At 40.7% G+C, this 16,690-nt stretch overlaps 1 protein-coding gene across 1 annotated transcript; it reads left to right on the top strand.

The window, feature by feature from the left end:
- The first annotated feature begins 3,793 nt into the window (after positions 1 to 3,793).
- Positions 3,794 to 6,832, top strand: LOC131221627 (21.7 kDa class VI heat shock protein). Its single transcript, XM_058216916.1, has 2 exons — positions 3,794 to 4,504; positions 6,400 to 6,832. Exons 1-2 carry the CDS (start codon positions 4,192 to 4,194, stop codon positions 6,687 to 6,689), a joined length of 603 nt encoding a protein of 200 aa, XP_058072899.1. The 5' UTR covers positions 3,794 to 4,191; the 3' UTR covers positions 6,690 to 6,832.
- Positions 6,833 to 16,690: the final 9,858 nt, after the last annotated feature.

Genomic DNA, 16,690 nt, shown 5'->3' with positions numbered 1-16,690 from the left:
ACCAAAAGATGCTAACCTTAGGTGTACTGCCAGAATGAAAAAGCAGTGGTAGCTGGTCCTGCTAGTTATCATTCCATTCTTATCTTGTGGTATATTATGTGGACAGGAGCATTCAGCGCATCCTCATCCACTTTTTTCCGGACACAACAAACAGATGGATCCAATCCCAAGGTGCAGATTGGCGGATGTTTATTTTCTGCTGTATGCATTCAGTGCTACTTAGCCCCTCGAATGATGGCTTATCCAATAAGTATGGAACAGGATTATTTGTAACCATGGTATTTGACAGGAGTAACAAAGAAATCTAGTCTCACTTAGAAAACAGGAGTAACAAAGAAAACTAGTCTCACTTAGAAAACAGGAGTAACAAAGAAATCTAGTCTCACTTAGAAAACAGGAGCAGTGTAGCTGTGAACCTGTAAGTTTTTGCCTTGTAGCTTTGGACCATATGTATGGAAGCACTTTCATTACCATGTACTTATCACCATGCCCACTTTCAATTTATTGGACTAGAGAAGGACATTGAACACTTTGTATATTCATTTCTTTGAGGGGGATATTAGTTATGCTTGATAAAAGTGAAAATCCGTATGAATTTTGTTCATGTAATATCAGTTTTATGACTGTTGAGACAGTTTTCATTCGAACAATGAAAAGCAATTGGAAATGTATATACAGGGTGGTGTTGTGCCTGATATATCACTGAATTTGAGTCAGTCTAATTCTCTGAGGATTTCAACCTGGGCACAGTCGATTCAGGTACGTCCTTCCTGGCTTCAGATGCATGTTACTTTGTGTGTTTGGATGCACTATTGAAGTGAAAAATGGCTGAATTCTATCCACTTTCCAAATTGTAATTGCATTAATTTCAAGTTGTAGCCAGTAGGTTTTAGGAATGTATTTTTGGTTTCAAATTGCAACTTGGTCATTTTTTCATGCCTGAGCTGAATAATGGCAGCAGCCCAAATTCGTTTGTGCATCCAAACAGCTGTACATGGTTTGTCTTGAAGCTAATGCAATATGACATTTTGTAGGTTAATATGTTCAGGAATTTCCTTGGAGGAGGATTCCAGGCACATATGCTGGCAAGTTCTTGATTTATGTGGTAGATTCTCCATTTCCCACAGAACCATCATTGTAAAATCAGAACGGTTGATTTTATTTCTTTTCTTTTTATTTTTCTAATGACTTGCAGGGTAATCCCTTTCTGCGGGACGTTTTTGATTTTCGACCAAAATATTCGAAAAAGCAAGCACTCTCAAATAAAGAGAAGGTCTGGTTTTACTTGGCGTGTCTTTGCTGTTTCTGTTGTAATTCTGAGCCCACAACAAACCCTAGCTATTAAAAACTCAGATCTAATACCATGTCTAATCCTGTGCTTTGTGGAAGCACATTCAACGAAGATAGAACAATCAAAACTACAAACAACCAATGAAGCAAAAACAAACACGCGATTTTACGTGGAACCCTTGAGGGGAAAAAACCACCGCACAAAGTGACAGAGATCTCTACTAAAAATGAAACCGTAAGAGTTACAGCACTCACCTTCTCTGATTGCTTTTAATCTTCCCCTGCAATGCCAACCTTAGGAAAAATCCTAGCCCTTGAGAAAATCCCTTCCCAAGACCTTATAAAGTGTAGAAAACCCTCACCCTACAAAATCCTTGCCCTATGAGAGAAAACACTTGTATTCACAAAGCCCTAATAAAAACCCGATTAAATACCCCGACTTATGCAAAACAGCATAACCTGTTGGTCAGACTGAACGACAGACAGTGACCTTTGGTCAAATCAATTCACTAAGACTTTACAAGTGTAGAAAACCCTCTCACCCTGCAAAACCTCTGCCTTATGAGAGAAAACAGTTTTATTCACTAAGCCCTAATCAAAACCGAACTTAAATACCCTGACTTAGGCAAACAGCAGAACCTGTCGGTCAGACCGAAATCGACAGTGACCTTTGGTCAAACCAACTCAGACCGACAGATCCCTGCTTCGACTCCCAAGCTGTGCAGAATCCAAGGCATCTGCGCAACAGTTTCATGTAGACTGATGCTTGTTTTTCAAGATGATTATGCAATTCATTTGGTTCTCATGAAGATAGCTTCCTTTTTATTCTATGCAGAGGATGTATTTATTCCAAATTCAACAAAAGAGTTTAACAAGCGGAGATTGAATGCTCAGGTAATCAGTTTTCTAATGGATAGGTCGGGTGATTATCATTTGACAAGAAATAGAAAAGAAGCAGATGGGCATCAAGTGATCATTAAAAGAAGAACGAAGAAAAGAAAAGTAAAAAACCCCTCCAAATGCAAGTGCAAGTGCGATGAATGCGACATGTTCAAGATCCGAGTCAGTCGTCAGCTGTGCCCCACCATGTAGATTCCCTATACCAAATTCATGCTGGTCCATCCATCAGTTGGGCTACCCATGTACTAGAAAAATGGATGGTTAAAAAGAATTTTCTAGCAGTAGATGATCAACACGAACAATGCATTTGTGTCACACTCGATGAGTGGACTCTCTTCAATTTTGGGCTATGGCATCTACATGGTGGGTCTCACCTTATGTTTGTCTTGGATCATGCACGTTAGGCATATGCGCTTAATGCTTGACTGGAGTCAAGATAATAATGTTTGAGTAACCTATTGTAGATACCCCACCCAAAATCACAGATAATACTTTGCACGATTGTACCGAATTTTCAAAATCAGCATCTGATCGACCCAAGGGAATAGTGCAAATGGAGAAAAAAAATGTGACCGGCAGGAATCTGATTCCCGCCAGCCACGTGTCAATTATCCGAACCGACAGATGGGGCCCTGTGATGACCGAGGTGCAAGTTTTCCTTGAAAAAACGTGAATTGATTGTTTCTAGAAGTCATCCTGTTTTTAGTGAATACATAGAATGACAATGCTGAAGAATGAATAGTTGGATTTTATACATATCATAGCCATATCTAGTTGTGCCTCAGAGCCACTTAATGTATGCGATCATGTATATCTATGTGATTTGGTATTGAATTGCTTTGATGGTAGCTTTGATTTTCGATTTTCACTTGATTTGGACAGATTGGAAATTAGGGGCACTACAACATTCACATCGATGAGGAGTAGCTCATCGACAGGCCCACAGGAGCTTTCAGCTGCTCCTTTTTGCATGAGCTTTAGGGGTTAGCTACTTCACTTTTTGAGTTTTGGCCATGTATCCTCACCTGATTGCATATTTTCTTGTAATATACTTCACTAGACATAGAAGAATGTATCTGATAGGTTTCACACAAAGCTTAGAAATGCTGTAGTTCTCAAAATTCAGTTTAAAGGAAGTATATTTTGATTATAGTAAATAGCCCATTTTATGTCATTCATTGGACGGTGAAGGGTAAATGAGAATGGGCCCCACTAGCTTTGCCTTTAGTGAGTAGTTCTGTCAAGTGGGGCCGCTTTCCTGTCACGATAAGTGGTCGTTTAAGGCCTAACCCCACCATCAAAAGAAGAAAAGACCTACGTAAAACACACATTTTCCTAAAGAGCTCAAGATTCCAGGTGTGCCAAAGTCAAAAGGTTTTGGGCATCTCTGCTGAGAGTTGGAAAGTGCTTTACCAATAGTTTTAAATAGAAAATTAAAATGATTGCCTGCACTAACAGCAACATCTGCCATGCATGTTGCCATTTGCAGGCTAATATTCCAAAGGACAGGATCACCTGATCAATGCGGAAGATGATCTGATCCGAGAGCTTTTTAGTCGTGATCTGTATTTGGTCGACGATAGCCATCTATCTTAGAGTCCATGCATCCAAAACACAAATATTGCATAGGATGCTTCTTTGTGTACTGATTTGTGATTTTTTTGGATTGTGTTTAAGTGTGGTCCACCTGATGGATGGTATTAGATCTATTGGTTGGGTGTCCATGTGTTACCGATCGTCCCACTGCTTCGATGTGTGCGACGTGGTTGCTTGTTGCACCACATTTTATTCTAATCTGAATGGTATACAATGATATTTCACTTCCATAATGTGAAACCTCTAGAAAAGAGAATTATTCTCTCTTTTGCTTTCTCAATCCTCCAAAAATTCCAAAGGCATCTTTCCCTCACCACCTTTTTCTAAAGGCTAACCACTCACTATAAGAAAACACAAGCAGCAAGTTTCCCTTGCTAATGTCCCGAAACTTTCCGACGTCATTGGATGAGTATGTCAGCCCGGCAAGCGCTGGAAATTCGATCTGAAGATCGAACTTTGAATAAATGGTGTGTGTCGTTGAGGGAAGACGTGTTCGATTCCTTCATTTCTCAGGGGGGTAACACTCTACATAAAGTTTTCGGCGATGGATCGCTGTTCAGTCCTTTACTGTTTGGGAAGTTTTTCGACCCGTCGGATGCGTTTCCTCTGTGGGATTTTGAGGCTGAGATTCTGTTATCGGGGATTCGGAGTTCGGCAGGGAGTAGCGTAGATTGGTTTGTAACAGAAACTGAGTATGTCCTCAGAGCAGAACTACCAGGTAAATTGAAATATCTATCTTTTCAGGTTTTGTTTTTTTATGAATTTCAGCTTCTAACTTGTGCATGGGTGTGTTCTATCCATCGTCGATGATTTGAATTTACTGATATGCCCTTGCTTGTTTAGATTTTGATGCTTGTGTTGCTGTTGAATCTAGGATTAGTCAGTAAATTTGGTGAGGGTTGGAGTTAGTGATACAGATGTGGATTGGTAAACAATACCTTAATCTTTATGTGAAGGATTGAATGAAAACTGATTTTTTTCTATAGTAAACATAGGGGGTTGAGATCCTTATCTCAACCTTCTGGTGAATCAGATCTTGAAGGGAGATGAACCCTGCCAGGGCATGACCTGGTCCAGTGGCTAGTACCCATGTCCCAATCAAGCCCAGGCTAAGCATGGGCCAGAGTTAGGGGTGCAACTCTGGTGGGTTGGTTTGGGTGACCTGACTCGAATTCCAACCTGAGGTGCCCAACCCGAACCCAATCCATAGTCCTCCATACCCAACCCAACGTCATTCAACCTGCGGTTCAACCCCAACCCCAATCCCAACCCGACCTAAATGTGACCCAAATACATTTGACTTAACATGACTCGAATATGCTCAATCCAAACCCAACCTGAGTTCTAAATCTAATCAGGTTTGCGTTTTCCAACCCAAGGACATCGACAGTTCGGGTTCAGGTTAACCCAAAAACAAAGTTGCAGCCCTAGCCAGAGTCAATAGTGCCATTTCTAGCCCACTGCAGGAAAAGGAAGGCTGCTTGGTGCATTTCTCCCAAGCTCATGTGCCAGAGCCCAAACTCGGCCCAAATCCAGCCTGTATCTGATTCAATACAAAGGTATCCTAATAAAGAATAATATACTAATAACAGAGATAACATATTAGTAATTTAATTAAAGCGTATTTGGGTGGAATGGTTATTTGGGTTCTGCCACTAGCCCAAAGCCCAGATGGAATCTAGAACCCTGCTCAATCCATGGATCTGGATGCTGAATCAGTGAATCATTTCTGTAGTCACTTTCATTTTGTATTGGTGATTTGGAAGAGCATCCTTCAAGCTTTCAAAGTTCTCTGGGTCATGCCAATCTATCAAAGCTCTGTTTATTTGGGATCTATCTTTATTGGCAGTTATTTGGGTAGAATCAATGATCGTTGCTATAGGAACATATCATCTTCGGGGTTAACCCAATAGGGTCTTCTCCATGTTAAGAGACTGAACATCTTAAGTCCCTTTTGGGTTGGCTAGCCCAGCCCACTTAGTAGACTGCAGCCAAGTGCAAAAGCTCACCTCAATTCCAGCTTGCCCACAGACACGCGCGGTGCACACGCACGCATACGGACCAAACCAAAAAATAAAAATAAAAATTACATGAGCTGTGGATCAAGAAATGGCATCAATAGCTAGGATTAGAAGCATGCTTTAAAGATTACCAATGACCAACCATTGAAAATCAATTTTGGTTCACCTTAGGTTTCACTGCTGAAATCAGGTCACATGACTTGATTTCTCTTTGGGTTAGGTGAACTAAAAGACCTAAGTATTTGAATGGTTTTGCTGAACCATCAGCCTCTTTCTAACATTGTGGTCCACTTGAAGAATGGACAACTTAATTTTTAAGTGAAATCATCATCATGGTCTAAGGATTAAAAATTAAGCGAAATCGTCAACATGGCCCAAGGATTGAAAATTGGTTCTGTATCGACCTTGTATCGGGCCAATCTAGCCATACGTTTTGTGGCGAATACCGGTTTGTATTGGGTAATGCATAGAAATTTTGGAAAATACATCGTAAAATCCATCTGATGGGCAGCTTGGGTCTTTGCTTTCATCATCATAGCCTCTCATAAAAGGTTATAAAACATGTTTTGATGCCAATGATTTGTTGAAACAGGGGTAAAGAAATATGATGTGCAAATATATGTGGAAAATGGGAAGGTGGTCGAGATCAGCAGCCAATGGAGGCGGTGGGAATCCGGTGGCAAGGACTGGAGAAGCAGCAATTGGTGGGAATTTGGGTACGTCAGGCGGATCGAGCTGCCGGAGAATGCGAATTGGAGGAAAATAGAGGCCTTTATCGATGACAACCACTTTCTCGAGATAAAAATTCTGAAGAATATTTCAGAAAACTCAAATATTCCTCAACTAAAGAATGTGGAGCCCATAGATTCTCAATTTGCATGAGTGATGACAGAAGTGAAAAAAATAAAATGGAATCAATGGCCCACCTAGAGGTTGATATGCAATAATGAAAAGAAAATATCATGTAGATACTAAACACCAATCTGCAATATATCTAACATAGAACTTTGATTTTTCATTTTCAACTAATGGAGAACTATAATGATGTAAGCTGACTATTTTTCTGGTTTAACCAACCATCCAATGTCCACCATTTGGACAGCTGGGATCATCCGACCGGCACAATTTTTGGGCCATACTCATTTACAATGGACCCTAACTGCCTCGTCGAACTATCTACAAGGTTTTCCAATTCCAAAAAGTTGGGCCCATGGTTCACCAGATTGGAAAACCCCAGCTAGAAATCTTAGTATTTTAATGTGGATTATTATTGCATTTCTCTTGTTTAACTGTCCATTTGTGTGCCAGAAATTGAGATTAAGGTCCTGTTTGGTTGCCACTTTAAAAATTATTTCATCTCATTTTTAGTTATCAGTATGTATTGGAGATCATAGTCTATATAAATTATGTGTTACCAAGATTATATTTTGCCCTTAACAAAATCTCTAATACATGTTTACACTCATTAAATTCAGATGAACTAATTTTAAGTTGCAAGGCATAGTCCATCGATGGTCAGATGCAACCGATCAATGGTTCCAGATCACTGCCCCACTTATAAGAATTTCAATTTATTCCATTATTTTATGATTGCATAATAGAATATCATTAGTCAAAATACTATGATTTCAAATTATCTAATAATCTTCAAAACACACTAAGGGTGTGTTTGGATCATAAATTACTACCTATGATTCAAGTAGCTTATCTTTGTTTCTACTTAATTGGTAGACCATCAGGTTTGGTTAGTATTTTTTAAAACACTTTAACGTATGTGTTATATATATCCACTCTGTCCATCCGTTTTGCCAAATCATTATAGGTATTGGCCCAAAAATGAATGAGATCCAAACCTCAGTTGGACCACAACATAGGAAACAGTGGTCATTGAATGCCCACCATTAAAAACTTCCTAGGGTCCACCGTAATGTTTATTTGTTATCCAACCTTTTGACAAAGTCATATAGACCACGATGAAGGGAAAATATCAGCTTGATCCAAAACTTTTGGGGCCCATAAGAAGTTTTTAATGGTAGCTGTTCAATTATCATGTTTCTTGTTGAGGACAAAATCTAGCATCCCTCCGATCGGACTTCAGTCTTCTGAACGGATTTGAGGTTGAGGGACTTGCACAAAGAGGAGAAGCAAAGGAGACCCTGGTCTAGACAGGGGACCCCCGATGCCTAAGTCAGGTCACTGTAATCTGGGTCTAGGTTGTAGAGTGGGAATGTCAGAAATTGCGTACCCGTTTTTGTAGAAATGATTCGTATTTATACCTGAGGGTCGCCTAGGGTGTGTCCGATAATCTTAGCTATGTCATTGCCACAATGCGAGAGCTACGCGTGCGCGGTTGTTAGCAGTTACCTGGAGAACGTGCTATAAGCATTACTTCAATCGTGCGTTACTACTTTCATTGACTAGGTTCCCATCTGAGTTGACCTCCTGGAGAGAGGCTCGGCTTAGAGGGTGCTTGATGACTCATTCCAAGTCTCGGGTTGGTATCCTAACCCTGTGAGAGCCCTCAGGTCGGGCACTCGCATTGGGTTGGATGCGCATCAGTCCGAGGTCTTGATCATTGGTGCTTGAGTTGACCTTGATATGACTTAGTTCGGATTTACCCATAACATCACCTTTTACTTGGGTTGGATGTGTAGACGTGGGTAGTTGCGCAACTGCCACCAATTGCGTAGTAGCGGGACACCTCATGGTCCTCTTCGTTAGTAGATTCCAATCTAATCCCCAGAACAACTGCCTTGGTCTCGGGTTACTCCGAGCCGACTGCTCAGACATCGGAAAGTTCCTCTGATCCAGTCAATCTTCCCAGCCTCGGATCAGAGGCAGAACAGATGTCGGAATGGAAGTCCGTCCCCCACCTATTCAAGTAGCTCGGCCCTAATGAGCCTCAGGCCTCGGAGTCCAGGCGTCTTCGATCTTCCCATAACATTTCCTATGGTGTCCATCTAATATTTGGATCTGCTTCATGAAGCATTTTTGGGCTCAAGCACTAAAATGAGCTGGCAAAATAGATGGACTGTATGGATATATGACACATACATCAAGGTGAGTCTATGATTAGCTTGATTGAACGCTGTTACCCCGACCCAACCTGGGCTCGCTCTTACAGGACATGGATTGCTGGGTGAACCCAACTCAACGTGCCCAGGGCCCACCTTGATGTTTCTTAGAAATCTACCGTCTATTCGTTTTAACGGATCATGTTCAGATGTGGGCCAAAAAATGAAGTAGATCCTAAGTTTATATAAGCCACATTGATGGAAACAATGGAGATTGATTGACCACCATTGAAATTCTTCCTGGGGCCCACAGTGCTAATTATATTCCATCCAAACTGGTCATATGGTCATTCCTACCCCGTAAGATCACATGAGGAAACTGTTGGGCAGGTGGATATTTCAAAAAATAAATATGGGGCTTATGACTATTGCAATAGTGAAGGTTCAGTGCTATTATTTCAAGTAGTGTGGTCCACTTGAGTGTTGGATCTGTCTCATATTTAGGCCCACATCCTAAATTGAGATGATGAAAATGGTAAACATGGTGGATTTCTAAAAAACATTATGGTGGGACACTCCAATTTTTTGAGCTCCTCCATTCTAACGAGACAGGTTTAACAACACATTTCAAGCTGTGTGGCCCACTTGAGTTTTGAATCTTCATTATATTTGGACACACTGATTAAAACGAGCCGAAAAAACAGGTGGATGGAATGTATTTCGAAGAAACATCATGGCAGGCCATATGACAAAGGGCACAATTTCAACATAAGCGTTCAATACCACTATTGCAAATCGTCGGGTCCACTTGACTGCTGGATTTACCTCATATTTGGGGCACTTCCTAAAATGAGATGAATAAAATGGTATTTCTCAAAAACATTACAAGATGGATTTCCCAACCTGGCACATCTATTCATCACCTGGAGCCTTATGAGGTTGGTGGTCCACTGCTCACAGTTAGGTTGTCCATCCAAGTTGGGTATGCTGAGATGAACTACTTTGACTCGAGGTTAGATCATCTGCAAAGCTATGTAAAAATAAATAAAAATAAATAACTGCAAAGCCATGTAATTTAAACTAAACCTACAATGTGGTGTGTGGGGCCCACTGTGATATGTGCATAACATCCAATCCAAAATCCATCATTAATTTGCACCCTTCATCTTCTCTCCTTGATGCCCAAAAATTTCATAACAAAGGTTTGTAGATTAAAATTAATTTACAATGGGGTGTGTGGGGTCCACTATGTGGAGGACATCCCTCAAGTTCTCCTTGGAACCCAAAAATCAGGCTGACTCAAAACATTGGTAATTTTCAAATGAAAGCTCATCTTGAGAATTTAGAGAAAGCTGCATCGTCCATGCTACATGTTCATCCCAAAATATTGCTCCTTTCTATCTTTCAGTTTGTACAAGTGGGGCCATGGTTCTCTAGAAATATATAGTTATGATCTTGGACTTTGGAAGCCCACGAGTTTTAAACACTGGTTAAAAATGCAAAGGGTTATTATAAATAAAGAAAGAAGCTAGGGTTTCCTACACACACCGTCCTACTCCATTTGCATCTCTCTCTCTCTCTCTCTCTCTCTCTCTCTCTCTCTTCCTTTTATATTTTCTATTCTTCTATTGCTGTTGCTGTCCTCGCTGGTCCATTAAAAAAACACAATGTAGCCATCGATAGTCGAAAACATTAATATAATTGGCGTCACCCTCGATTTCTCATCTAACAAAAACCTGCGAAATTGAAGGATCGTGGCTGTGTGATTTTGGGTCCTTTTATTGGTTTGAATGCGAACCGTTGCTTTATGTATCTGTTGACCACCGACGCGGATTAGTTACTGACAGGCTGAGCAGCGAGACTTGCTACTAAAGTGATGTCACCAAGTTCTGTAGGCCTCATCATGATGTATTTTTGTATCCACGCAGTCCATCCATTTGGAGATATCATTTTAGGGCAAGATCTAAAGAATGAGTAAAATCTAAATGTCTAGTGGACCCCACCACAGAAAATGGTGGGAAGAGTGACGCAAACCATTAAAAACTTCTAAAGGCCATAAAAGTTTTCAATCAAGCTGATATTTGTGTTTTCCCTTCTTTCATGCGTGTGTTAACTTGTGAATACGTTGGATTTCAAATAAACATCATAGTGGGCCTTAGGAAGGTTTCAACCGTGGGCATCACTCTCCCTACTACTGATTTCTGTAGTGGAGTCCACTACAACTTTGGATCTACCTCATGCCCTAAAATGATATCTCAAAATATATAGATGGTGTGGATACAACACATACATTATAGTGGGGTCCACAGAAATTGGTGACGTCACTTCAATAGGAGTCTCGCTATCGTACTGGGTAAACTCAATTGGGCCTACCTAGAACGTATAAGGTCAATCCACTCTGTCCATACGCTTTTTTCTATCTAATTTAAGGGGTTGAGCCCAAAATTTAAGCATATACAAAGATCAATTAGATCATACCACAAGAAACAGTGGGGATAATGATTTCCACAATTGAAACCTTGCTAGGCCCTACAATGATGTTTATTGGTAATCTAACCTGTTAATAAGATCATACAGACATGAATGAAGGGAAAACAAAAATATAAGCTTAATCCAAAACTTATGTGGCCCTCAAGAATTTTTCAATGGTAGACATTCAATTCTCACTATTTTCTGTGGTGTGGTCCATTTGAACATTGTATATGCTTCAATTTTTGGATCGAGCCATAAAGTTGTCTGGTAAAATGGATAGACCAGATAAAATACATAGATTATGGTGGACCTTACAGAGTTTACTCAATACGTTAAGCATAGTGAGTTACTCCGTACGCAATCCAATCCGCTTCCCTAATAGAGAGATTTTTAGTGTCTACCATCCTACCTCGTGCATACAAAATCAACCGTTCGAATTGTACCCTGACTATGTGAAGAAGGAACCAATGAACATAATAGAGTAGCATTGGGTTTTAAAGAAGTAAGGCCTTGGTGGATCCCTAATTGTGGGGTCCACCTTGATGTATGTCCATTACATCCACGCCATTAATTTGTTTTGAGAACTCATTTTAAGGCATGATCCCAAAAATGAAGCAAATTCAAATCTTATATGGGCCACACCTCAAGAAACGGTGATGATTGACCATAAAAGTTAAGAAAATCCTCTCTCATTATCCCCCGCGAATCAACCAACTATCTTTTCCCGTAAAGGTGAAGGGAATCCCTTCCCAATATCACTTACAAATCAATTAATATAAATTTAATGCGTTTCATGATGAGACAAATAATATAATAATCAAACATTCTCAAGCATTTGCATTTATGCATTCACAATTATAATGGATTCGGACATGGGAATTAACAGTGTATTGTATGGTACACATGTTACAGTACAATCTAGGTACAATAACACAAAAGATTACATGCATGCACATAAATTTAATAACACAAGCTTGATTCAAGTGAGATAAAAGGGAGAAGAACTTTAATGGGTTACAACATAAATGAACGTCAAAATCTAAGAAGTTAAAGGGTTGGGGGTCTTTGCTCTTGCTCCGGTGGTAGACTCTCAGGAGTTTCAACACCTGATCAAGGGTTTGAGTAACCATAGGTGGTGAAATCCCACTGCAGTGTGAGCGTGTGTGGTAAAAAAGAAAAAAAAGAGTTAGGGTGCTAAATTGTGGAAAAAACATGCTAGCCCTGAGTCGAGAAGGTTAGGCCCGAGGCCGCTAGACTAACCCAGAATCAAATATAGGCTATTACACGGGTCTAAATTCAAGAGTGTAAATGATTGCATACCGATAGCACAAATTTACAACAAAAAAGAAGAAATGGAAAATTTTAGAAAAATAAGAAAATTTTATAAGATAATGATATCAACCCAAATTAGCCTGTTGATATTGAAGAACTTAAATTGAAACCTAATGAAATTCAAACAAGTCAGAGGATCGTTCACCCACTTGTCTTTGGTTTTCAACCCAAATCAGCTTAAACCGAACTAGCTCGATGAGTGGACACAGCTTGACCCGGTTGAGACTCGATTTCTAAAAGCTTCCTCTCAACTTGCTGAGTTCTCCACGTCCCCAACTATGTTCTACGGCTACTAAACTAAGAGTGGCCTGAATCCATATCTGTCTCGGGCAAAACTCGTTAGTGACTCAACGAGTTGACTCGGTTAAGTCGACTCAACGAAACCAATTCGATCTCTCTCTCTCTCTCTCTCTCTCTCTCTCTCTCTCTCTCTCTCTCTCTCTCTCTCTCTCTCTCTATTTTCTTCTTTCTTCTTTTCTCAGTAAGGCCCCATCAAGGAACGTTGGACTCAGTAGGACCCCAGACTCAATGAGTCAACAAGTCAGCAACTCGGTCTCTCTTTCTCTTTCTCTCTCTCTCTCCCTCTTTTTCTCGCGTGTTTCTTTCTCTCTCGGTTTGGTGTTTTGATTCTGTCTTTTCCAAGGCTTTTATAGAATCTTCCCTATTGTCTTGAAGGTTCTGGAATACGGATGGGACAAAGATTTGTAATGAGTTTGCGTCGATTGGTTTTCATGTTGGAAAGTCATCGGTGCAGCTTTCGTGGCTGGTTTCACGGATCATCATTCTACACACATGGGTTAAATCTATATTTTGAATTTTGGTGTTAAAACGTTAATTAGAGGGGCCCCATGATGAATGGATTGGATCTTTAATCGAATGTTGTTCAAGAAGTAGCGATTAAGAGTTCTCAGCGGAGGAGGCCGTTAATGGCAACTTTCAATCCAATAGTTCTTTCTCCAATCCATCGCTTGTGAAACACGTTGTTCGAGCATCAATTCTGGTCTTCTTATGGTAATTGCGAATGGTAATGGGTCCCACAACAATGAACGAATTGATTTGGAAGTTTTCTTGTTGTTTCGGGATGCAAGGCATCGAAGAAGATGATTATGCGAGGATCGTTCCGCAGCCTTTGACGTAGTTGGATCGCTATCGACAATTTCTCAGTTTGAACGGCTGAGACCTCACTAAATGGACAGTGTACATTGATGAAGAAAACCTCTCCTAAATTCATAATAGATAGATTGGTTTTTCGACTAGAAGATATTCGCGTGTTGTTTCCGCATGGACTAGGGGTTCACATGGTTAGGTTCGGTCCGATTCCAGGGTGAAACTGACCTGAACTATTCTTTACGGCTCTAGGATTTTCGGAACGGACCGTCAACACCCTAGATCTGAACCAGAACTGGACCGTGAAAACCGGTTCAGTTTCAGATCGATTCCACGGTTCTAGACCTTTTATAATCTAGCCAGATTGCATATTCTATTTTATAATTTAGCCCATGTCTATTCGTGTTGTGGTCCATTTGATGAATGGTTTATATGTTGTATATGACGTGAAAAAATACATTTATGAAAACAATCAAACAGTGCATTGTAAACCATAAATCATGAGTCAAATATATAACTAAAATATATTGTAAACTCACGGTCCCAGACACTACACGATAATAGGCTTCTAGCTATAATCTTTTAGCCTCAGTTGAAAAAATGGAGGCTAAATGTGTTTTTTAGCCTCGGTTGCTAAGGAATTGATGCTAAAAATTCATTTTTCGCCTCAATTGCTACAGAACTGAGACTAAAAGTTTACTTTCTAGCCTCAGGTGCATAGTAACATGGGCGAAAGGTCTACTTTTTAACTTCAGTTGCATTGGAACTGAGGGCAAAAGTCTATATGTTAGCCTCAGTTGAGGCGAAATGTCTACTTTTTAGCCTCAGTTGCATAGGAACCGAGGCGAAAAGTCTACTTTTTAGCCTCAGTTACATAAGAACCGAGGCGAAAGGTCTACTCTTTAGCCTTAGCTGCATAGGAACCAACGTGTAAGGTTTACATTTTAGCATCAGTTGCATAGGAACCGAGGCAAAAGGTCTACTTTTTAGCCTCAATTGCATAGGAACCGAGGCAAAAAGTCTACATTTTAGCCTCAGTTGCATAGGAACTGAGGTGAAAGGTCTACTTTTTGGCCTCAGTTGCATAGAAAAGAAGGCGAAAGGTCTACTTTTTAGCCTCAGTTGCATAGGAACCGAGGCTAAAAGTCTATTTTCTACCCTCAGTTGCATAGTGTAGACACCCCACCCAGGCTGACAACTTGAAAAGGCTAAAACAGTTCAAGAACCATGATTGTATCTGCACCCAAAATCTCTAATCCGTAACTTAAAGCCCTAATCCAAACCGTTTAATCCGTATATAGCCCCAACCTACACCCTAGATCCTGACTTGAAACATAACCCGAACCACGGACCACATATTTGAACTCCAAAAATTTGAAAAAGGAAACACCGAACAAGCCAGTACGCCACACGAGGACCGCACACTCGGGCCTGCCCCGAGCCCGACCAGGGCAGTAGTTTGACTATCGCTGGCGGACTCCGATTACCGCCGCACGCCGAACGTGTGTGCCCTCCAAGCAACAGCTGGCCTAACGTCCGAAATTCACCTTTGACCCCTTAACCGACCTCATTTACCATTTTACCAACCCCAACAGCCTATGGGAGTGTGCCACGTGGCACTCCTCTCCCCTCAACCACTCACAACCTGCCACATCATCTTTTACCCTTCCCAAACCCAACATTTACCATAAGACCATTGGAGAAGGCTATAAATAGCCCCCTCCTCTTCATATTTTCACAACAACACATCCACATCCAAGGAGAAAGGAAAAGAGAGAGAGAGAAAGAGAAAGGAAGAGAGGGAAGGAAAGGGAAGGAGCTCCCAAGCCTCCAAGATCAGATTTTTCTAGCCATCCCTTAGCCTCATCCCGACCTTTCTAACCCTACAAGCCTAACCCGGATTAATCATGGTGCAACCTATGTATTAGCCTATTCAAGTTCAAGTCAAAGATCTTTTCATTCTATATGCAAGCATCCATCATGACATCTATTCCCTTCTCAACCCCTCTGCTCCTTTAAATCTCTAGTGAACGTATGCTCTGTGACTTGCTGTACATCGAATCTGGTCATATCTGAAATTCCTGGTGATCTAGTCCACCCTTCTTTACCTTTTTACATAAGCATCATCACATCCGCCTTCTACACACGCCGTGAACGTATGCTCTGTGGCTTGCCGAAATCTCGGATATTGCTACATCAGAAATCTACGTGTGTGCCTAGTCCCATCTCGACCACAACATCCATTATCCCTTGAGATCGTTTTACCACATTAAGTAGAGACCGTACATTTGTACGATCAGAGAGGGTGTTTAACCCCTTCCCTCTTTGTAACCGATGTCCTTTACTCAGAATTCCGGACCGCAAACAAGGAGTCAATCTAAGGTAGGAGAGTATTCGGATTTCTCCGATCTTACATATTCCGCGGTTTCTAGCCGACTACGGGATTCTGAGATTTATTGGCTAGTGGCGACTTCAACATCCACAAATCAATCCACTAATCCCCACCTTCCAAACCATAAAGCATACAAATCAGCGTGGGCACCGATTTCCAATGTCTACACAGAGGAACCGAGGTTAAAAGTTTACTATTTATTTATTTATTAATGTGGACTTTCTCTTCTTCTTTTTTTTTTTTTTTTTGCAAATGTTTTCTAAAAGCATAACAAGATATGAAATATTAGTATTATTGTTGTAGGGCCCATTGCTTAGTGATCAATTATATCGATTTGATGGGACCTGATTTATTGGGCTAACATGATTTTTGGGTCCGACCTGATAGAATGTCCTTGAGCCCGTTCAGATACATTGGTGCGATGCATGCCATGATTTTCTGTTTGAACATTTTTTAGAGTCAAAATCACTACATCTGGGCTCATAGGTCTTGGGCCCAACATGAATATGCGAGTCGTGACTATGCCTATATTTTGAGCTGGACGAGCGGCCATCCATTCATCTCGA

The sequence above is a fragment of the Magnolia sinica genome, chromosome 12 (genome assembly GCF_029962835.1).
Source record: "Magnolia sinica isolate HGM2019 chromosome 12, MsV1, whole genome shotgun sequence".
Lineage (NCBI taxonomy): Eukaryota > Viridiplantae > Streptophyta > Magnoliopsida > Magnoliales > Magnoliaceae > Magnolia > Magnolia sinica.
The sequence above is the reverse complement of the archived record's forward strand: the minus strand, read 5'-3'. Positions and strand labels throughout refer to the sequence as shown.